Source organism: Maniola jurtina, chromosome 5, assembly GCF_905333055.1.
Source record: "Maniola jurtina chromosome 5, ilManJurt1.1, whole genome shotgun sequence".
NCBI lineage: Eukaryota > Metazoa > Arthropoda > Insecta > Lepidoptera > Nymphalidae > Maniola > Maniola jurtina.
Window position 1 is genome coordinate 11,484,302 of NC_060033.1, and position 24,030 is coordinate 11,508,331.

General features: G+C 38.6%; 3 protein-coding genes across 5 annotated transcripts; 2 read left to right on the forward strand and 1 right to left on the reverse strand.

Moving 5' to 3' along the window:
- The first annotated feature begins 2,139 nt into the window (after positions 1 to 2,139).
- Positions 2,140 to 5,116, forward strand: LOC123865162. 2 transcript variants are annotated; one of them, XM_045906031.1, is made up of 3 exons: positions 2,140 to 2,425; positions 2,863 to 2,988; positions 3,713 to 5,116. In XM_045906031.1, exons 1-3 carry the CDS (start codon positions 2,392 to 2,394, stop codon positions 4,546 to 4,548), a joined length of 996 nt encoding a protein of 331 aa, XP_045761987.1. In that variant the 5' UTR covers positions 2,140 to 2,391; the 3' UTR covers positions 4,549 to 5,116. The 2 variants fall into 2 exon arrangements, with proteins under 2 accessions (XP_045761987.1, XP_045761986.1); XM_045906030.1 differs by lacking the exon at positions 2,140 to 2,425 and having other exon boundaries at positions 2,822 to 2,988.
- Positions 5,038 to 6,172, reverse strand: LOC123865174. Its single transcript, XM_045906053.1, has 2 exons — positions 5,859 to 6,172; positions 5,038 to 5,589 (listed from the first exon to the last, which is right to left on the reverse strand). Exons 1-2 carry the CDS (start codon positions 5,994 to 5,996, stop codon positions 5,410 to 5,412), a joined length of 318 nt encoding a protein of 105 aa, XP_045762009.1. The 5' UTR covers positions 5,997 to 6,172; the 3' UTR covers positions 5,038 to 5,409.
- Positions 6,173 to 6,528: 356 nt separating this feature from the next.
- Positions 6,529 to 23,341, forward strand: LOC123865151 (ubiquitin carboxyl-terminal hydrolase 20). Of its 2 annotated transcripts, none has more exons than XM_045906007.1 (21): positions 6,529 to 6,877; positions 8,251 to 8,370; positions 10,591 to 10,689; positions 11,178 to 11,310; positions 11,635 to 11,785; positions 12,091 to 12,178; positions 13,070 to 13,162; positions 13,531 to 13,630; positions 14,096 to 14,183; positions 14,377 to 14,474; positions 14,777 to 14,909; positions 15,380 to 15,512; positions 16,190 to 16,318; positions 16,607 to 16,722; positions 17,005 to 17,183; positions 17,430 to 17,619; positions 17,995 to 18,108; positions 18,457 to 18,600; positions 19,026 to 19,152; positions 19,401 to 19,529; positions 19,880 to 23,341. In XM_045906007.1, exons 1-21 carry the CDS (start codon positions 6,800 to 6,802, stop codon positions 20,498 to 20,500), a joined length of 3,063 nt encoding a protein of 1,020 aa, XP_045761963.1. In that variant the 5' UTR covers positions 6,529 to 6,799; the 3' UTR covers positions 20,501 to 23,341. The 2 variants fall into 2 exon arrangements, with proteins under 2 accessions (XP_045761963.1, XP_045761962.1); XM_045906006.1 differs by having other exon boundaries at positions 10,591 to 10,695; positions 19,880 to 23,340.
- Positions 23,342 to 24,030: the final 689 nt, after the last annotated feature.

Sequence of the window (24,030 nt, forward strand, 5' to 3'; positions counted from 1 at the left end):
TTTTTTCGGGTTTTCGGATTGTCATATTTATTTTCGTGATTATGTTTTGGAAAAAAGGAAAACATACAGGCACGCATTAATGAGACCTAGATTTTTGTGAAAAAAATCATTGCTCTAGAGACATTATCCACGAAGGAAACAGGAGAATACGTTTGTATGGAGAAAAGCCACTCACGCTTGCTCTTAATCGTATTATTGGCGACAATGTAGATATTTTTGTCAAATGGGTTCTACGACGTAACGGCAACCGATAAAAATTTACATATAAATCTTTGAGCCCCTGTAATTTTAAAACTACATATTTTTAGAAAAATCTAAAACACCACAGACACAGATATTAGTTTATAGAATATAGCTGCAAAATTTCATCATGGGCTTTGGTTGCTTAATATTCAAATGAAATTGGAACTACGATTGTATGAAGCGAGTGACGGAGAGAGCCCTGTTAAAGCATATTCTTCGTTGCCTGCTGTGGTAGAGCCTAGAGCCTTCAGTACTCCAGTTGTGGTAGTCAGGGCCGGTTCAGTCAAATCAACAACCTTCCTACCAGTTCCGCCAGTTCGTTGTGTAACTGGATGGTGGTGCCATGCAAACTGCCGTACCTAATGCATTCTTTAAATTATAAGCAATGTATTCTGTTGAAAATGTAAAAAAAAAACAGGTTTTAGAGAGACATGATAAATTCCTTTGCCTATATTTGTGATATTCTTTTTTTGCTTCAGTTACCACTTACCATACTCAATACGAATTAAGTACGATATTATGATTGTTACAAGATTTTTCTAATTATATTTTTATAATACAAAATTAATTTCAATTTCTATTGATTGAATTATGTTATCTATGTATACTTACCTACAATGATTATGTATTATTATGCGTCTATTCACTTCGAGCTTGCCCTAGTAAATAGGTACAATGTACATAGGTAGGTAACGCTGTTCCACTTTCGCAATTTTTATAAGTGAAAACTTAATTGGTTTATGAAATATAATAAAGCGTGTTAACAATTATGTTAGGCTTATTTTTTCCAAATAAAACAGAGTAGGTAGTAGAGTCTCAATAGCTCAAGGGTTAAGGAGCGGACTGAATTCCATCAGGTCGACGGTTCACACCACACCCGTTGAACTATTGCCGTACCCACTCCTAGCGGAAGCTTTTCGCTTAGGTGGAGGGGAAAGGGGAATTAGTCACAATTAACATGTTCAAAATTCTTTTTTTTAATGGGCCTACTCTAGTGATATTCACTTATGGCCGTTTGAGGATCGAACCTCTAACATCCCGAATAGGAGGCATGGCCATCTTTACCACTAGGCTATCACGACAAATTCAAAATATACCAACATACCTACCTAATATACATATTATTATTATAATCTTAGCTTGGTGTAATAACTACCTTTAACCTTATTATGGTGAAAAACTTACATCATCTAAACATTTGCGATTTAATAATATAATTATTATGCTTTGATGGTGCATGAAATAAGAGGTCTAACTTCCTGTAACGTAGGTAAAGAGTAAGAAGATAAAGATTTACATAAGACGAAGACCTTTCAATAAAATGCTTTTCGTAATATCAAGCTAGGTAATAAAGTCTTGCGGGTCCCTTTCGTATGCGTCCGCGGAAAAGAGCAGGGCCGGTATACCTCGGTATCATGGTTAACAATTTCTGTTCATGGGATATTAGTTAGCCATGTTAACCATTAGTTAGCCATGGCTAATTGACCTGGCAGAAGAGGGGGTGTTATCTGAACACATAGCCCATAGGGCATGACCCCAGGAGGTGGGCTCATATCCCCGGAATGAGGACCATCCAGGTATGAGACTGGGCGGAGTAAGAAGACAAATCGGTCCGCTCCTGGCTGGATGGTTGGTGGTAAATCCTTCATCACCCATTTCTGGACTTACTTAGACATTTCTTAGGTACAACTTAATAATTCCATGTAATTAATTTCTTTTTGCCTGTAGAAATGTCAATAGCAACACTACAATCAGCTATATTGCTGCGCTTAACTTGTATAGAATCCCAAGGCGCAAAAATATAAGAATCTAGGCACACTATTGCACTTTGTGTACGCTTTTTCGTTTTAAGGGACAACGACTCTTTCAGCACCGCAAACACTCATGTGCCCCCAACACCAAATCGCACCCGAAATTGAATTAGAATAGGTAATATGAAAATCGATAAGGGCGGGCCCAGTCCAGTCACGCGCCATATCTGAGCCGAATGTGAATGAACTCGCCCCGCCCTCGGCACGGACCGGCAGCGTGAGTCGACCGTCCGTGCACGGTTCAGTCAGACGTCGGTATTTTGTTGAAACCGAACACAATTTTAGTTTTTATTGAAATCAGGCGAAGGTCTGTTTTGTTTGTGGTTCTCTGTTCGGTATGGAGACCGAAAACTGTTGGACTTTCGAAAAAGGTAGGCAGTAGCTGTACTACCTACTTCAGTAGGTACAGGCACTATAGGTCCGTGTGATGTATTTATTGTAAAGCTTATCTTTTACATACGAGCGAGGTAATAGCAAAGACCTTACACTTACTAACGTAAGTGTTTTGGGTCATGCCTAAGTACCTACGACTACGACATAGTCGGCGTTATTCTAGTACACGTAGGTACCTATTTAATCTAGCCATAGAGATATAAATCTAGCTTTAAAATTACCTGTCATCGAAAATCGAAAACTGTTTAGACGTTTCCGGTTACAAAAAACCCCATCCATAAACTACGAAATCTTGTAGAACAAGAATAGACTATTCAAACAATCGAGATTAGGTAGGTACTTATCTACCATGAAAAAAGTGCAACAAAAATAAATCGTATGGTCTTATCAAAGAAATTTTTATGCCTCTTTTCAGATGAAATGCTAATCGAACTAGTGAAACAGAGGCCTGGCTTGTACAGCATACAGTCATCTCACTACAGTGACCATGCATATAAGAAAAAAACATGGAATGAAATTGAACAAGTGATACAACTGCCTTGTAAGTATTTCTCGACACGAAAGTTCAAAATGCCCGCTAAAGTGCGGGCAAACCGTACGTAGCATGTGCCTATAATTGTGGTGTGTGTATTGCAAGTTGCAACCGGCAAAATGATAGCTACATTGTGACGATCGCAATGGCTCCAAATGGCTCACTCGCTTGTTGGAAAGAATGTCCTAAATTCAGCCAATCACAACAATTGCGATTAGATAGTAATATTGATGCTGCTTCCCGGAATCGACCTACCTACGTAAGTACTTACAGGTTGCAATCTGGCGTCAGGCGAAACAAGAGTGTAAATCTACGTTTTGGATTCACAACAGCACTGAGCACACTCTGACAACACTTTCTATTTGGTTTCATCCGAGTAGAGTAAGTCGCGCTTACCACTTGGTCACCTTGAAGGCAAGAGTTCAGAATACAAAATAATACAGGCAAGCAAGAGGCTCTTGCTTTTGGCAATAGTTAGGTACCTACTTCTTCTTCTTCTTCTCTCTGGGCTGGTTTCCGCACTTAAACGTTTCCGTCTGTTGTGCGTGTGTTGCCCCTCCCCTCCGAAGTCTTCACTCCAGCCATCCAAGCTCGCTCCAGAAGCCCAGTAGACAGTTAGGTACCTACATAACAAAACTTTATGTTGCATGTGGTAATGATAGATCCCGCACATCCAATAAGAATTACTCGCCAGTAAGTAGGTACCTTACCTAATTAATTTTATTCATTACAGCGCCGAAAAACCGCTGGGAATCACTCAGGGGTCAATACAGAAAATATCTCGGAAAAGTCAAAAAGAGCGGCCAAAAGGGTTTCAAAATCAGCAAATGGCGATACTTGGACCAGATGCAGTTCATAAATGATCATATCAACGTCGAAATACCACAACTGCCTTTCACGGATGAAGAAACAAGTGTTGAGAATACTTGGTTTGGAGACCGAGCATCATTGAATTTTCCTACAGATAATGGTATAGAGGATCAAGTTATGCCAGATGCTAATGATAGTGATTTGGTCAACGAACAACTCAGCGATCCAGTCCAAACTTCTACTAAAACACCAGGAACAAGAAAAAGAAAAATAGGATCAGCTTCAATAAAGGAAAACACTTCATCACTGATGAAATATTTACTAGAAAACCAGCAACAGGAGCGTTTAGTTCATCCGTTGGATCATTTCTTCAAATTAATGGCTGCAACTGTTAAAAACTTTAGCCCTACCGATCAGTATGTAGTTAAAACAACTGTATTCAATCTTGTCAGTGGACTGGAAGAGAAGTATCTGACGCAATCACATCTTGACGGAGATAATAACTCACAAGACAGAGATGCCAGTGTACAGCAAACTTCGCATACAAATTCTACTATAAGAAATCCCTCACAAACTGGAACTTCAGCAATGTCTGATAAAAATGTGAATCCATATCCTCGGTCACCAGTCTACAAGTCATCATCACCACAATATTCATCAGGCCCACCAAGCACATATCCTCCATCACCAAGCTACTCGCCAACATCACCACTATATTCAACTGTCAAAGTAGAATATCAGTCAAATGATGAGTTGTAATATTAGTTAGGAAGGTTCTGTTTAACGTACCATAGTATTAGTTTATGTACTGTTTAATTTAAAATATGGCCACCATTTTGAAATTTGTTGTCATAGCAGCAATAGAAATACACACTGAAAATTTCTACTCTACCCATTACGGTCCATAAGAAACAGCCCACTGACAGCCAGAATGACTGATGGACAGAAAGTGGAGGTTTAGTATTTAGGGTTCCTAAAACTAGGGTTCCTAGGGTTTTGGGAACCCTAAACATAGATAGCATTTAAAATGCTGTTGTGTTAAGATCTGTTTCAGTATTCAGTGTTTAAATTCTTGATTTTTTTTCTTTAAATTATTGAAATTAGTCATTTGACTATGAGATGTAGTAAGAGTTATGACCAAGGTTGACATACAATCCCGTTAAATGTTCTATCTCTGTCCATTTCTTGATAAAAAATAATCTTACTAAAAAGTATTTGGTACACTTATTTGTAATAAGTAAATCAAACCATTTTTAAAGAATTATATATATTTTCATCTTTTATACATCCTACATCAAAATGTTAATAAAGTGAGATGTATTTTCAACTTATGATTTTTTTTATAACAGTTTGCTCTATTGACTGTATTTAAGACCATAATGATTTGCAAAATCAGTGTGCCAATCATAGAAAAGTGACGATCCCTACACTAGTAGACTTCAAATTATGTTGCATTAATAGCATCACACTAAAGAGAGGCAAGACAAATCAATGATTGATACCACATACTGCTGTCCATAAAATTGTGGATTATAACTCACACTGAAAATTCGCAAGCAATATCTAAGTAATATTATGATAAACATAAATTAATTTTCCAAGAAGATGTTTCTAATTTTATCATCTCTGCATAGTCGACACTTGTTCGCTGATTTCTGTTAGCATTTGAGCGGACTTTAGAATATTTTCATATTGGTATCCCATGTGAACTGCGATTAGTTGCATTTTCTTGAGGTTTTCTTCGCTGCCTTCTGTAAGGTGTTCTGTGGCAGCCATCTCTCTAGCTGACTTCATCAGGAGCTGTAAAGTAATAATAATTTTTAATTGCAAAGGTATCAAAACTTTACAAACAGCGTTTGCACTCAGCCTAGATACAACAATAGATCTCCAGGGATAGAAGTTAGAACCATTGAGCTAGATCCCTAAATATCAATGTGCCTATTTTAAATCTTATTTTGTGAAAGCATTGTAGGTTTAATAACTATGAAATCTGCAACTATTTAAAGTGACCTGAGAAAGAAATTTGTGGCGCCTTTGCTATCTCCCAAACAAGCAGCAAGTATTTATACCTCGTTGGATTTTGATCCTCGCTGAATTTGTCTAGCTAGTGAGGCTATGTTATTCATATTCACTTGGACTCTCTCTGCCAATCGCTGCTTCGACTCCGCGAATAAGGACCGCGCACTGCTGGACGAAGCGGATGTCATTTTAGCAAATAAATAACAAGATAAGATAGTTTAGTAAATGGTTAATCTGATAATATTATTTTTGATGATTTTAAGAATAAAGAACACGATAGAGATTAGAGATTGACTTTTACAATTTTTATTTTTATTTTGAAAAATTTGTTAAATTTGACACATGACATTTAAATTTTTTCAAATTGACAGTTTACGCCAAAGCCAAAGCTTAAATCATCCATAGACAATAGCTAGTTCTAGGAAGGTTCTAGCTCTGTGCGTAGGTATCTAATATAAGAATAGGTACTTTTTGTAGTTAGGTCAATTTTTAATACATCGAATGAGTAACTATGGACATTTCGAAAACAGCCAAAACATCAGATATTTTACTCTTCAGTTAAATTATTTGGCGACTGAAAAATAAGCTCTTGTGATCATAAAAATCTGAATCATGAAATTCGTTGGACACTCTTCTTTTTTAGTTTTTATCTTCTTTACAGATATTAAAAAATAATAAAAGTGCACTCTTTGATTAGTATGAGTGCACTGCTCATTTTGATTAATTACTCTGTGATTAGCTTGTCTTTGGATCTGACATTTTCGCTCGTCACGGAACGTTTTGTGTTGGAAATTTCTGTAAATTTAATTAAATTATCACCTTAAATCCAGAATGTGGCCCTTTAATCTTCTGTATCTATGTGTTTTCAATTTCTTTGCACTTTCTCTAATCGCTAAAATTTAAGAAATGGTTGTTTGTGAGACTTCTGTGATTGAGTAGATTCTTGTTGGTATTTACGTATTTCCTTAGCTACAAAGGTGAATTTTTCGCAATGGATAAAGGCGTGACGTGTGAGCATCTAAACAGACTTGTTGATCATCTCGGAAAGGAGCTATGGCAGTCGAAGGAGGTAAGGGTCCCCAATTTTAATAACACATAACCTCGAAACGCAACACCAGTGTAATTGGTAATTAGCATTCCTTACTTGTGTTCTCATTATGCAATGCACTGACCGATGTAAACTACTTGCGAGTTGCTTAGACGTTATCACTTGAACTGCTTGCATATTATCATGTTCTCCTGGTAACTATTTTCTTTTGAAGAGATAAAGTTTGCTATGTTCAATAGGTATACAAAGTTCTTATAAGACAACAACATCACTATGCTTTATGTATAAATAAGTATAAATGCACAGACACCTATTTACACTTAAACATACATTTATGTGAAGTGTGCTGTATAAAATACATTTAAAATTTTAAACAAAGCAAAATGGCAATTCATTATTGGTGTTTAAACTAAATGTACATATATGATGCTGTTTAAAAGTTATAATGTATGTACCTAAGTATTTATGTTACTGCTGTACCATATTATTGTTCAGATTCAACACATACATTTTTATACTTCAATGATTTTTTGCTTGACAAATGTGTATTATATTTTATATTAGGTTTCTATTGCATATAAGTACCTACTCATATACTTATACATGTACCAAACCAAATACAAATACATGTACTTAAATACTATGTATTAACAGTATAATTAAAATTCAAAAATATATTTATTTCAAAACCAAGTTGTGTTGAGTAGGTAGTGTGGCTGATTCTGTTGTACAGAATCTCTAAATTTAACTAAGCAGTCTATTCTAGGTCTTTCTAGTGCTTTCCTTTTCTGAGGGGAGCAAAAAAGATTGCAATACATTTAGACTTGTCATTTTAGTTAAGAGATTGTGTACAACAGAGTAACCCATGAATTCTGAAGATTTTTGATCTCAATATATACACTTAACTATGTAGGGGTGCAACCTTGGCAAGGTCTTGTGGTTAGACAATAAAACGGTGATGAAAGAACTAGGTTGAATAGTTCCTTAGCACACTCTCCAGTTTTTTTTTTTTAATTAAAGAATATTAGCCATGTTAAATGACTAAAATTCCCCTTTCCTCTCTCTCTCTAAAATGGAGATGAAAGAACTAGGTTGAATAGTTCCTTAGCACATTCTCCAGTTGATCAGATGTTAGTTAATGTGCAGCCAGCCTGCAACAAATTCATGCTTATAAGGTTGAAATCTATAGAGTGCACTTTGACTTTGCTTATACTTAAGTTTCAGTTAAAACAAGATAGATTCATGCCAGTGATATAACACTGTCTCGTTTTAACAGTGTTAAGTCTGAACAAAGTCAAAGTGTGTGTATAGATCTGGCCTTAATGTGAAAGTGTCTGTCATTGTTTCAGGCTCAGCCAGTAAAATATTTGTATACAGCAAATTTTATTTTTCAGAGCCTGGCCTGCTTTGACTGTGGGTGTCCAGGACCCAACCTCTGGATATGCTTGCAACCTGACTGCCATCATGTGGGCTGCTCTGAAGTTAAAAATGACCATAGCACTATACACCAAAAGGTAACTATTATTATTATTACTATTCTGTTTCTGTCATTTACCTAAGTCAGAAACACATTTATCTAATATCCTGACCCTAATATGAAATTATTAATGAAATTACCTTTTTTTATTCCAAAAATAACTGTATTCACAAAATACATTTTTTTTACAAGAAAATTAGTCATTTTAATCATGACTAACATTCTCTTTTCCCCTCAAACTAAACATAAAGCTTGTGATAGAGTGGGTACGACAATAATGCATCAGGTAAGGTTTGAACCACCAGCCTTTCAGATTTTATTTATCATTACATCGACTGCAAACTCTCCTGGTGGTCAGGTCTAAGATGGCAGTTATTCTTAAACCTTATTGGTTTCTACAAAATTAAGCTCCCAGTATGATAAATAATAATAGAAAAAAGGCCCATAATTATAGCCCATTAGATAATAATAGGCTATAATTTATGAACATTTTGTGGAAATAAATTGATGGCAATACTGTGAACAGTTGGAAAATATCACCCTCGCGAAGCCCACTCGGCTTTGCAAGGGTGACTCTAGGGTGGTCACTAGTTTTCATTTAAAGTTATGTATGTGTTCTTAGATATATGAGGTGAAAGTGGATGTAAAACTATTTCTAATGGAATGACTTGTAATAATTTATATGAACATTATGTTTTAAGCCAACTAAAAAGATTTAAAAGTAGACAAGTGACTTAGTATAATTCTGTTTTCCTTGACATGATGCAATATTGCCGAAAATTGAGGTATCAATTTTTTTGTATCAATAATAATATTGATTAAATAACTGGTTATTTATAAAAAAATATTACAATAGAGCAGGATTAATTTATAAATCGTGGCAACTTATCATCAGTAAATTAACATTTACCATCATTATGTTTTCTACACTTGTTTCATTATGTTTTCCACGTCTGAACTCATGGTCACTAATGCCGGTGTTCCTCAGGGGTCTGTTCTCTCCGCTACCCTCTTTCTGCTGCATATACACGATCTGCTACGACCTTGTCCCCCCTTCACCATTTTACCACCGAACCGCAAGACGTCGGGCGAGTTTCCATCCTTATGTCGTTGACATTCCATCTACACGCACGAAACGTTTTGCGTCTTCATTCCTCATACGCATGGCTAAGGTTTGGAATACTCTTCCGCGATCTGTGTTTCCTACCAATTACAATCCGGGTATCTTTAAAACAAGAGTGAATAGGCACCTCCTAGGTAAACGCGTCCCATCTTAGACCACATCATCACTTTCCATCAGGTGTGATTGTGGTCAAGCGCTTACCTATAGTGAATAAAAAAAAAAAAAAAACTTACACTACGGAGAATTCTCAAGCATTTAGGTTTCCTCACGATATTTTCCTTCAGCGTCAAAGCATGTGATATTTAATTGCTTAAAATGCATATACCCCTGAAAAACAGGTGCATGCCTGGGATAGTACTATGGACCCCCCAAATAGGACACTGAGGTCTTAACCACAAAGTTATCATAACGCTTATGATCTAAAATTAAATATTCACACATCTAAGTAAAACCTTCAATTACTCTGCTACAAATAAAATCTATGAACTTATTAGATCCTCGTCTTATTATAGTGTATTATAATTTATCCTTGTTTTCTGACATGATTTATTATTATTATCATCTTCAAAGCGTTTTTATGTAATCAAGTTATTTACATGTAACTACTTGTATCCAAGAATTAATTTTCAATGCAAAATCTTTGTTATAATCTTATAATTATTATAATTATAAATAGTGAACATAATAAACATTTGTGTGGATTCAAAACAATCTCATTGTTAATAATAATTAAGTAAACCAACATTGTTCTCATTGATATTAACTATTATTTTTCTGCAACTGATTTATAGGAAAAAGAAATAGTTACATCCCATCAGTTTCAAGTTAAGAGTGATTAGGCAACTTCTAGGCAAGCGCGCTCCATCTTAGGCTGCATCATCACTTGCTAGCAGGTCTGATTGCAGCCAAGCGCTAGTCTATATAATTAAAAAAAAAAAAAAGTTTTGGTGGTCAGGACCCCTGCAGCATCAAGATTGAAGAGTTGGTATCCAAAAAATTTTATGATTCTATGTCGCAAAGTTTATCTATCGATTAATTATTATTATAATATGATATTAGCAGATAATATGATATTGATTATTATTAATATGGATATCAAGAATGGATAGGTATGTATGTTTTTTTTTGTTACAGAATTTTGCATCGCATTGTGTTCACATGAATGTATCAACAGAGCGGATATGGTGTTATTTGTGCGAAAAGGAGGTCCACATCAGAGCAGCACTCGCTCAGGCGAAAGTAAGAGATCCCTACAATTTTTATCACATTAATTATTTTTTTTCAACACCATGTTCTTGAATGGCATTATAATGTAATTTAGCACGCAAATGTTTGATAAATCGATCAAATTTATTTTCTGTGATTTGTAAAAGTCTTTCTTGTAGAATGAAAAGTAAGACAAGCACCTAGATTGCCATTAATAGCATATCTGTGAAATGGCAACCAGTACTATATCTCACTTTGAGCAACTTTTCAGGGTGAATGAAGACACATGCTTCTTTCAGTTAAATAGCATTAATAGCTAGCCTACCAGGGTAGGTGAAGCCTTGCAAGTGGAGGTGCTTCTTCAAATTTATGTTTCCAAGTTAGTCTTGAACTGTTACACTGCAAGAGTACGAAATAATGTGAAGTAATAATCATCAAAAATTTTAAATAAGACATGTTGCCAGTTCACAGGTGATATGCACCCATATCTAATGACATAATACGTAATATTTCAGTTGGGGTCTGACGCGTCAATCGTGGAAGAGATGTCTGTGAGCACCCGTCTGGGCTCTGTCGGGATCAGCGTCAACTCGGACGAGGATCTCGATCCAGATGACATGGACTATGATGACGAACAACGCCCTAGAGGTTAGACTATTAGCACAATAAGTAATACTTCAGTTGGGGTCCGACGCGTCAATTGTGGAAGAGATGACTGTGAGCACGCGGCTGGGCTCTGACATGGACTATGATGACGAATAACGCCCTAGAAATTGGACCATTATAGTATTACCTGAGAGTCACCACACGTTCATGAAGTATTTTTTTTAAATCTGTGCTATTGACATATAGTTTAGTGATCATACAGTTTGGACACTTTGTAGGCTACAATTTCCAGATGGAAATAACTTACAATTTAATAAATTTGTCTTTCCAAGTTTTTTTGCTATCTAATAAAGGCATATTTTCCAGGTCTAGTGGGCCTACAAAATATGGGCAACACATGCTACATGAACGCGGCGCTGCAAGCGCTAAGCAACACACAACCGCTGACGTCATACTTCCTCGAGTGCGCCGCCGCGGTTGCGGTGCTGGCGGGGGACAAGAAACCTGGCCTTAGTCGGTAAGCGATTTGCCACTGTCATAGGCTGACTTTGACTTTGTTCAGACTTAAGACACTGTTAAAACGAGACAGCGTTATACCGTTGGCATAGATCTGGCTCGTTTTCACTGAAACTTAAGTCTAATGGCGACCTCGCACCGTAAAACGCAGCATTGGAAGACCTCCCACTAGATGTACAGACGGATTCAGGCGGCGCAAGACTGTGGCATGTGGAAGTCATACAAGAGAAATAACCTTAATAGATTAAGAGCCTATTAGGAATATACACCAAAGAAGTTTCACTTCTTCATGTTTGATTGTTTCAGAGCATACCAAAAATTAATTAAAGAAATGTGGAGTCGGAGGACGAGAGGCTACGTTGTACCTAACAGTATTCTTTACGGAATACGAAATGTAAGTACACACTTACAGGCTTTCCCTACTTTAGACTATATTATGCATTTCTTTACGCTCTCCCGTTTCTTTGCGAAGTTTAGTCGTTTAGGTTCCCGGATTGTGTAATATGTCTTGAGAAATAGATAAAAAGTCTTCTTTGCACACAAAGCAAGAAACACACAAGGAATCTGAATAGGAAGAACAATGTCAAAGTCAAATCATTTATTCAAAATACTATTGTTGATTGTACAGTCCGTACAAAATGAGAACTCACTCACCATTTTAACTCTTATGTGTCAACTGTCATTTGTAATATAATGATGTATCTAATAGTGATTATTAATTACGTCAACTTAAAACTAAAACTACGAGGGTTCCAAACGCGTCCAGGTCCGAGAAGAGCCGACAATTGTATGCAAATACATTATTTCTTAAAATAATCTCCACCAGGCAACCTTTGGTAAGAGGAGACAGGTGTATGTTAGGCAGTATGTGCAATACATATATTTATAGTATATAATTTATATTAATATACATAGTTATACACAGTATAAGCTATAGTATAAGCCTAGTGGTTAGGACGTTCGCCTCCTAATCGGAGGTTGGGGATGCAATCCCGGGCACGTACCTCTAAGTTTCCGGAGTTATGTGTGTTTTATGTAATTAAATATCACTTGCTTTATTGGTGAAGCAAAATATCGTGAGGAAACCTTCATGCCTCTGAAAGTTCACCATACTGTTCTCAAAGGTATGTGAAGTCTGCCAATCCGCACTTAGCCAGCGTGGAAGACTACGGCCAAAACCCCTCTCACTCTGAGAGGAGACCCGTGCTCGGTAGTGATCCGGCGATGGGTTGATCATGAATATACATAGCTATAGCTAAAGGTTATACAATTTATCCTTGTGCAGGTCCACCCAATGTTCCGCGGCTACCATCAGCATGATACGCAGGAGTTCCTTAGGTGCTTTATGGATCAGCTTCACGAAGAGCTCAAAGAACCGGTATGTGAGGGTAGAAACACATGGGCACTAACTCCTTAATACTACATACCTTATTTGTCATGTTATATGATTTATTAAAGACACTAACGTCTGTCTGCTTATTTGTTGCCTGTGCGTTTGTGCATCATTCATCATATTAAGTTGAAACTTTGTACAGTTGAAAGTCTCTGACATAATACCATCAATGTTCAATGGATGGTGTACGAAGTTCCATCAGCCAGGCGATTCGGTAAGTTACCGTACGATAAGATGTATTTTTCAATTGAAAATACATCTTATTGTATCGAGTTAATTAAGTGTTCTGAATCGCCCGGATGAGCTAAGTCCAAGTGGGTCAGCTAGATGTCAAATAAATGTGTTTGTTGTAGGTGTGGGACAGCACATCAGACGACAAGCTGGCTTCGGAGGCTGAAGCGGAACAGAACAACCAGAACATACACGTACGGCGGAGAGCTGCTTCATCCGGAGGTACGGAAGCGTATCCGCCATATTGTCAAATTCTGTTTGAAACTTGCAGTTACAAATACATTATGCTATCTTACACGAACTCGGTAGACAATAGACATGGTCAGTTAGACCCGTTTGCATGACGGGCGTTTAAAATTCGTTACACTTTGACTGTCAATAAAAGTAAAATGAGACTTACGCATACTATTACACAATACGCTTATACATGCGCACGCACACACACACACACATACACCGATTAACATACTAACAAATATAATAGAATAGATATTAGAATAGATTAGATAAAAACTATGTAAATACTAGTAATTGATAAGGAAAATAAAGGCTTAACAATAATAGTAAAATGGGTGGGATGGGATTTGTTAACTTTGAACCAAAATTTTACTATAACCTTAACTATGATGGCATTAATAAATTCTGAGTTCTGACTAAGTGTTAAATAAAGGAATGATTTGTCGGCAGCCAGTGACGCGCCATACTTCGCTCGCATGCGACGGAAATCGCCTGCGCCGTCGTCCTACAGCGAAGCCAGGACCGACGGCTATCTGAGGTAAATACTATAAGTATTTCTTCTCAGACCAGCGGGATGATTCGCTAATTCAGGCTACATCATCACTTGCCAGCAAGTCTAATTGCAGCCAAGCGCTATTCTATTCTAAAAAATTGACTTTCAAAGCTAAACTTTTTTATATTTTTAACTGTTATATTTATATTTGTTTCAAATATAATCTTTCATCCGATAGGGTGCAGTCCCCATCAGAGGGGGTGTCGCGACATCGGCGGTCGGCCAGTTTTGCGGGAACACACTTCGCCTATAACGTGATCACACACCAGATCAATGGTAAAAAAATAATGTACCCATTATATAACTCGCTTAGTTTGGGAGCTTGTATGAAATACACAGATGTGACGTCATAAACATTTGACGTAATTTTTAGTTAAATTGACAATATAAAATTGATTTTTTAAATTAGCAGCAGGTGTGGATTTTAAGAATTTTGAAAGACTCCATTTTATAATTACTAAGAAGTAATTTATTTTTCTATTAAGCCAATCAAAAAAAAACTAACAATTGTGATTGTAGCAATGTAATCATCACTAACTTCGGTCTAAGAAGGTTATTTAAAAATATGTTTTTTAAAGGTAATACGGAAACAACTCAGCGCGATGTCGGCTCAGAGTCGGAGTTGTCTTGTTCGAGTGAGGCCGAGGAGAGATATGAGACTTGTTCTAGCGGAGCCAGCGATGCGCCCGACCCCAGGCCTGAGCCCGCGCCGTGAGTATGACTTATATATTTGGAGAGAAAGGAGTCTCCTTGAAATATTACATTCTCTAACTACTTATAGGCGACCGCGTTTTATTCCGACACCGATCAACCAAAAAAAAACTGCGTTATCCCTTCCAGGTTAGCCCGCTTCCATCTTAGATTGCATCATCATTTGCCAGGTAAGATTGTAGTCAAGACCTAACTTGTACCTGAATAATAAAAAAGAATAGATACTGTATTTCCATGCTGCGCGAGAAACGAAAGTTTAACTGATCCCATTTTAATAACTGTATGGAACGGCTATTCTTAACAAAAAACGTGTTCGATGAAGCTATCAAGTATCAATATTAGTATGACAAAGTGTTTGCGCAAACATTCCCTCTACTGTCGTCCAAATCTCTTTTTAACAGAAACGTTGGTTTACGGCTAAAGAAAGTTTTTTTTCTTTAATCGTAAATAAACTGTAAGCATTGTTTTAGCAACAACACGTGGAGTGCGGGTGGTTCGGGCGGCGGCGGCGACGGCGGTGGCGGTGCGCGCTACCGCAGCATTATATCTGACGTGTTCGACGGGAAACTGCTCTCCTCCGTGCAGTGTCTTATCTGTGATAGGGTGAGAATTCTCTGAGTTTATTACAATACCCAGCAGTGAATATTACACACTCTAGAGGATGCCCGAGACTTCTTCCGCGTGGATTTAGGTTTTTAAAGATCCGTGGGAACTGTTTGATTTTCCGGGATAAAAAGTTGCCAATGTCAATTACAGGGACGCAAGCTACCTCGGTACTAAATTTCATAGAAATCGGTTAAGCGGATCGCGGAATCGGTTTTGGGGAATCCCGTGGGAACTCTTTGATTTTCCGGGATAAAAAATAGCCTATGTCCGTCCCCGGGATAGAAGCTAACCCTGTACCAAATTTCGTCAGAGTCGGTTGGACTGTTGAGCCGTGAAAAGGTAGCAGCAGACACACTTTCGCATTTATAATATTAGTATGGATCAAGCTTTAAAAAGGTATGATCGGCAGCTTCGGCTTTGTAGAGCGTCGTCTGTGTCACTCATGCCTATGTGACGTTGTGTCGGTAACTTACCAGTCTCAACGACAGAGACGACGCTCTACGACGCCGAATCTGCCGATCATCTAAATATAGAAAAAGAAAAGCTGACTGACTGACTAACTCACACAAGCTAGTCTTCTGATAAAGCTCGTAATGTTTACTGCCGGGTATTGTGCAATGTGCATGCAAGAACTAATAACTTAATTTATTTGTTCATTTCTTTCATTTTCCCAGGTGTCGACCCGAGTGGAGACGTTCCAGGACCTGTCTCTGCCCATCCCCTCCAGAGAGCACCTGGCCATGCTGCGCTGCCAACAGCCTCCGCTCAACCACCACACGCCGCACGGCTCGCAGGAGTCCTGGGTAATTGGCCTGTCTTCTCTAGCCCAGGAAAATTCCAGAACGTTTCTCTGCCCATCCCATTCCTCTGGAGCCCAAGTGCTCTCTAGTACCTGGCCATACTGCGCTGCCAGCAGCCTGCACTCGACCACCACATGACGCATGGCTCGCATGTTAAGTGGTCTGTTCATTCTCTATCCCAGGGAAATTCCAGGACCTATCCGTGCCCATCCCTTTCAATTTCTTAATCTCTTGATTACCCTTTTGACACTTCAAGTTTAAAATTTTATATGGCTTGGTATTTGTTATCAGATATGGTGGCTCTTGAGCTGGCTACGGTCGTGGTTCTACGGACCAATAGTTTCTCTACAGGATTGTCTGGCCGCATTCTTCAGTGCTGACGAGCTCAAAGGCGATAATATGTACAGGTGGGCACCAATATCTCAACTGCCTAGATTTTTCGTCATCCAAAATTTTAGTAGTTTCAGATCCCTTGTTTGTAATAAAAAAAAGTTTGTAAAAATCATTTGTAATATTTTTTAATTATTACATCAAATTCTTTACATTCATTGGTAAGTATAAAATCCTTTCAAACCTCCCAATATTATGTCACTTACTGTAAAATACCGTAAAAGTAAAATTCATCTTTAAATGTGTCTTGCAAAACTCGAAAAAAATTGCAAAAACTTGATAGGATGTTTAACTTTCAGTTGTTCCCGTTGCAATAAGCTGCGGAACGGCATAAAGATGTCTGGCGTGATCCGTCTGCCGGAGGTGCTGTGCGTGCACCTCAAGCGCTTCCGCCACGAGCTCATGTCCAGCGCCAAGGTCGCCGCGCGCGTGTCCTTCCCCATCGTGGATCTCAATATGGCGCCGTACACGCATAAAGGTAAACTGACGACATACTGTGTACCACACCAAGTTCTAACTCGTTTCCTTTAAGGCATCGATCGTCCGGAAAATGAAATCATTTGACAGAAGTAGGGTAAACATCGCCAACGCTCGGGCAACTGAATCAGTAGGCTGAGCATCAAAATTGTGATAATTAATCTTTAAATTTATACTACTCTTACCAAAATTTTGCTATCGAATTTTTGTGGAGTATTGTAAATTAAACTGAAACTTTTGTTAACAGAATGCACGTCAAAAATCACCCGCTACTCTCTATGTGCTGTGATATGCCACGCCGGCACAGCGGGGGGAGGTCACTACACGTGCATGGCGAAGGCGCCTGACGGCCGCTGGTTCGCGTTCGACGACGCGGCCGTCACTCCCCTGCCTCCCCACCACCTGGCGACGTGTGAGGCCTACGTGCTGTTCTACAGGTAACAGTCGACAGGGTGACGTCACATGCCACGAGGGCACAGCGGAGGGAGGTCCCCTACACATGCATGGTGAAGGCGACTAAAATTGCCTCTGCCTAACTGACCTTCTAAATATACTCTTTCTTCTTTGCTCTATCTATGGGCCCTTGATATCGGCTGTGAACATGATTTATAGGCTATTAAGGCTCTACAAAAATTTCCCGGCTCACTACACACGCACTCCTGTTTTTTTTTTCTGTAAAAATATAAATCCTCAAAGGCTTATTACATTGTACATGAAAATCATCGCATTCATTTTAATGTAACCTAATGTTTACAGTTTAATCTTTGGATTAAACTGCTAACACACATGCAACTCAAGTGTTTGTGTTACAGAAAAGTAAATCCTCAGATGACCATCCTACGGCAGAAAGCGGCGGAAATTTTAGAATCAGCCAGCTCAGAGCCCAATGATATTAAGTTCTACATCTCTAAACAGTGGATCAATAAGTAAGTTATATCATGTTACATTTTAACTAACAAAACCAAAACTGCTTTTTGCTTTTCAGAAAAAGGATGGCGAAATACTGGATTGTTCATTTAATTGCTGCTCAAAGACATTTTGTAACTAGTTAAAATAATTAAATAAAGTCTTTATTTACGTAACAATTAAAATCTCGCACTTAAGTTCCTTTCTCCTTTTGACATATTTGCTATCCAGGTTTTTGCAATTGAGTCTGTTTTGTGCTTCTCTTGTCCATAGTGACCCAGCTATCTGCTTTATGTCGTCAACCCAACGCTTCCTTTGTCTTCGTTGTTGCAACTAGTTACTACACTTAAATTATAATTTTTGTTCAGATTCAACACGTGGGCAGAGCCGGGGCCTATAGACAACAGCGACTTTGTGTGTATCCACGGCGGCGTGCGGCCCGAGCGCGTGCCGCACCTGCCTGCGCTCGCCGCGCGCCTTCCGCAACCGCTGTGGGACTTCCTACATCGACAGTGAGTTGTACAGCTATTACTGTGTATACCACTACATTTCCTGATGACTTTTCTGATTTTCTAATCATACGAAACCCTAAAAATGTAAGTGCAGAATGACCTGATTCTTCGGGATACGGGATCTATTTTTTTTAATCGATTTTACTCAATAACTTCGTCGAATTTGAACCGATTTTCACATTTCTTTTTCTTTACAAAAGTTGTACTGTCAGGTTGGTACTGTGTAAGTTTGGTGAAGATTTGTTGAACAGTTTTCGAAATAGAGGACGGCACTCCTCAACGGGTAACAGAAGTAAATAGGTAGATTTTGATAGGTATAACACATTCATACCCATATTTTGTCTGTGGAATAGGTAGGCTACCCCGTGCGAAGCCGGGGCGGGTCCACTAGTTTTTGTTTTTACTATAAACTTACGTCGTTCCAGTTTCGGCGGCGGACCAGCAGTGTCGCACGCGCACGAGTGCGGCGTGTGCGCGCGCGCTGCGCAGCGCATGCGTGCGCGGCGGGCGCGGGAACTGGCTGCCTTCGCAGACTTGCATGCTCTCTTCCAGGTAAAGCAGTGCTACCCATAATATATTTTCTCCCCAAAGGCATATTGAAGTTCAAATGATCCTTTTAATTATTGAATCTTGACAAAATATATTTATTTTAAGTATTTTTTGCTGTACCATAACAGGATCACATGTATAACAATATGTAAAATGTGTCTTATCTCTGTTGTAATTGGTTACTGTGGCCAAAATTCAGGAAGACATAACTATGGCACTGTACTAATATACTATTGTTCGTAACGTTCCAGGAGCAAGAGCGCCCCCTGGCGGTGTACGCCATCAGTATGGCGTGGTTCCGGCAGTGGCAGGCCTTCGTGCGTAACAAGGCGCGTCGCCCGCCGCCGCCCGTCGACAATCGCAGCATTATCACCGAACAGGTAACGTGCCAGGAGCGAGAGTGCCCTCTGGCGGTGTACGCCATCAGTATGGCGTGGTTCTCTCAATTCGTATCATTAATTAGATCGATGAATCTCCCACTGCGCAGGTTCAATGCAGTTAGAGGCCTTTTGAGCGACACCACCGCGCTGTTGCGGTCCGCGTCATGAAAGTAAAAACAATCTTGCGATCGCGTGCTCGTAGATTTGTATTTAATTAAATATCATAGAAAGCTTTTCGTTTTCCCGGGATAAAAGGTATTACATGCCCGCTATACTTGCGTACCTACTATGCACGCATTTATTTAGCCAGTCAATACAAAAAGCGCTTACTGAAACTTATATTTTTACAGGAGATCGACGGTAAAACAACGTACATGCTAAAACCTGGTTCCGATCACGCCCAACTGAGTGAAGAACTGTGGAGGTTCTTTACCGATATATACGGGGGAGGGCCAGAGGTGCGCCTCAAGTCTCCCGCCTCGCCGCTTCCCGACTCTTCGCAACCTGCCTTCACCAACACTAGGAAACTGTCCCGGAAATACTCTGAGTCCGATAGAGAGGACTACTGTACCAAGTCAACTTCAGAAATGAATATCCGAGAATCAATCCCGGGGTCTCTCCAAAAGAACCAGTCCCTACAAAACATCAACCGAAGATTCAAACCGGCCAAAGCTGACTCCGACGAAGAAATAACCTACCGACACTTCCAATACAAACGGCACGAGCCCAACGGCAACTATGACTCGGATGAGGACATGGACATCAGCCCCACCCAAAGTTACACCAACACGGTACGCATGGAGAACGGAATAGACAGTTCAGATCACGATGCCAACGACAACCTCGTATTCGTCAAGGATAAAACTGGACACACGGACACGGAATTACCAAATTTAGATAGTATATCCCTCAAAAATAAGCCCTCGAAAGGGGGTAAAGTGAGAAAAATGAAAAGACGGACAGTGAAATGATTCTATCTGGCCCTCCAGTTTGTTCACAGGCTGATGCAGAGGTCCGCGGCCGCGGGCGAGGCCGGCCACTCCTTAACCGGTGACTGGTGTTAATACAATGCATTTATCGGGTTGATTCTAACCTAAAAACATTGGTGTTCTTATCTTGTATGGAAAATTTTAATATTTTTCTATAGATATTATTATACGTTGGGCCCCATTCGCGTTTCGCCGTTCCGCTGCCACATTGGGCCCTGATTCTCTATGACATCGCGTGAATAATGCGTTTGTGACGTCATTTCAGACCACGTGACTTATCTGTCTGATTATAGTGATGTTCTTTTCCGCAGGAAGCATTATGAAAGGGATACCAACATATTTAGATCTGTCCTTGTGGTGGAATTAGACACTGACTACTTCTGTTGTACACAATTTCTAAATCAAAATGACAGGTCTTAATGTATTGCAATATTTTATAATGTCCCCTGCAGAAAAGGATGACGTTCGTTTTAGACTTGTCAATTGTGTTGAGAGAGTGTAGAACAGAATAGCCACAATGGTGTTAATTCAAAGCCTCAATAGCTCAACGGTTGAGGAGCAGACTGAATTTCGAAATGTCGGCGTTTCAGACCCCATCCGTTGCACTATTGTCGTACCTACTCCTAACACAAGCTTTACGCTTAGTTGTTCTAATTCGTTTCGAGATTGTGGAAAGTATTTGACGTCATAAATTGCACTTATAACCCACACTAATAAGTAAAGTAATTGAAAATGACGGCTTGTAATGGCAGGTTTTTGTATACAATACAGATGAGTGTGAGTAAAGACAAGTTTAGTGTGCGAGTGAGAGGGATAATGTGCCGCCATTTAAGATTCGTCACTTTATTGTTGCGGGCTATACGCGTATGTCATGGCGAATATGGACCCCGCCCCCAAGCGACAGTGTTGATTATTATGACATCGTGATCATCGCATTTTGAATATATGATACTCTTGCTGCAACTGTGTATTTTGCTAATAGTCTAGTAGAGTATCTGTAGTTCACTCTGGTGTCAGTCAGTAGGAAGGATTGCGATTATCACAATGTCGTTATCAAAGTTTCGTGCTAGGGTGCTCTGTTTATGATTGTTTACCGAGCCATTAATGACTTGAATTGATTACGGTGCTACAGGCATAACGCATAACCGAGTAGGTTCCTGCTGAGGGGTGGTTCCTGCTGACGTGACGTCACGTTGGTGACGTCACGTCACCAACGTGACGTCATTAACTTGTGGCAACTGTCACCACTCCCGCATCGCTCCACTACCACAGGAGCCTATTCATGTGCTATTAAAAAAATCGCATTTTTGATAGGTCTAAAACAGGTGCCATCTTTGTTCACATGGGATGTTGTGAAAGAGATGGCACTAGAATTTTCAAACCTGTCAATTAGGATTAAAAGGTTTATATAACCTAAATAGCACCATTTTCGTTCATACCACATATACCAAAAACCTTTAGAAAATTAGTCGGTACTCTACGCGTGTGTAAATACGATTGTTACTGTATTTTTACAGTTTTCTTTTCTACGATAGAGTTGTTCTATTTATATTTATAATGAAATAAATGTGCATGTTTTTATTTTATAATTTTATTTAAATCTGTATTAAAATAATTTTGAGCTACATTCCACGAAAGTTGGCAGAATGTTTACTTTGTTAGTACATATCTAAATGTTAAAAAATCTGAGTTTTAGAATACAATCTTTTTGTTGAAGGTGTTTAAATCAAATGAAATATTAATAGGAACTGCAATGTAAGTTAAGACTTAAAAGCTGGTTGCGCTCTTAAAAGCATTCACCGAACGCAACATATTTTCTGAATGTACGAAAATTCCAATTACGACAGAATTATAATATTATGTATGTAAGAGCGATTTGATCTCGTACAGTTTATATAAATTCGACCATGTGTTTATATTTCGGGTATCAAATCGATATAACGTTAAAGTAAAATGGACCTTAATACATTAAGATGTCATTTTGTGCGGACTACATTACGATACACGTGACTTAAGAAGTCCATTATCGCACGGCGTCACGAATATCGTATTTTTTAGCTCATCTGACCTAAACCCACAGTGTTTATTATATTAGTAGTCCATTTTTGCACAGTAAAAAGGACTACTTATTTAAAATTATTTTAAACAGCGCTGGGTTTTATTGTGTATGAATTTCGGGCATCTTCCTTTACTTTCAATAGGCTATATTGGGGTTAGCAGCACTTCCTATGTTCATGTTTGTTATGTGAATGGGGCCTTAACCTGCGGCCTCACACCGCTCGGGGAGGTGTTAGTATTTTAGTACAATTTTAGTTCAAATTCAAGTATAGTGATAGGTGCCTACTGCTGCGTTCGGAGTAAACTAGGCTGCTTCAAATCAAAACCTAAATAAAGCCTTTTACTTGTTGAGAATTTCAAGAAAACTGTTCTGAATTTTCAGTCTTTCCTGGTATTGTTGAAGTGGATAAGCGAGTTCCAAGTCTATTTTGGAATTTGTGAGAATTGAAGTCAGCCAGATGCCATTTTTAAAGCCTATTTTCGAACTGAATAATAACTACCTAAATACTTACCTCTTTATTACAAAAAACTTGTACACTGCTTGTAAATCGCAAAATTATTGTTGTTAGATAAAATTGTACTGTATCCTATCTGCGAAATTAAGGTAGTATAGCGCTTTCTCAGTTACGTACCTAATAGCTCGTTCACACAGGCTGCGTAAGCGTTGCGTATGCGTAGACGTAGTGCGTACCATTGCGTTGTAACGTATGAAACATGGCACACCGCTTGCGTAAAGCGTGAACGTATGCGTAACCCGATGTGTTAGGGGTTTACGCACGTGTCACGTGTAGGTACGTGCTTGGTGTGAATCGGCCTAAAAGCCAAACAGAGTGCGCTATACTAACTTCATGCCACGAATAGAATATAGTAAATCTTAAAATGGTTTTGACTTGATGCAGCTAATCTGTATATTTACATAAATGTATTATCTATATCTCTCTAAAACTTTATGATGATATTGCAACGTTGTATAAAAATTTAATGTTTATAGTCTTGTATTTCCACCTGCATTTGTTTCACAATGTACCATGGGTTAGGTATTTATTTTGTTATTCCTGGTTCTAAGTCTACGTGTTATTTGTTACTGAATTGATCAGCAATAAAAAATATATTTCAACAAACCTGCTGTCTTCTTTCTTTAAAAAACCCCGGTCAAGTGTTAGTCACGATTGCCCGCCAAAACAGTTTCGTACCTTGGAAAGAAACTATAGTGATGGTTTTTTTCAATTACTAGGTAGTTACTATAGGTACCTCCTAGATAGGTACTTATTTTGTGAAAGCAATGTCATAATATTCGTGGCAAAGGCAAGTCATGGCAACCCTCTCCCAGACACAGTTTAAAAGTTTAAAGGCGTCTGGCAATACATGACATGATTTCTAATCCAAAGAAAATATAAAAAAAATTATACCTACCTACTGACATAAAATTTTTACACATTTATAGCCACCATAAT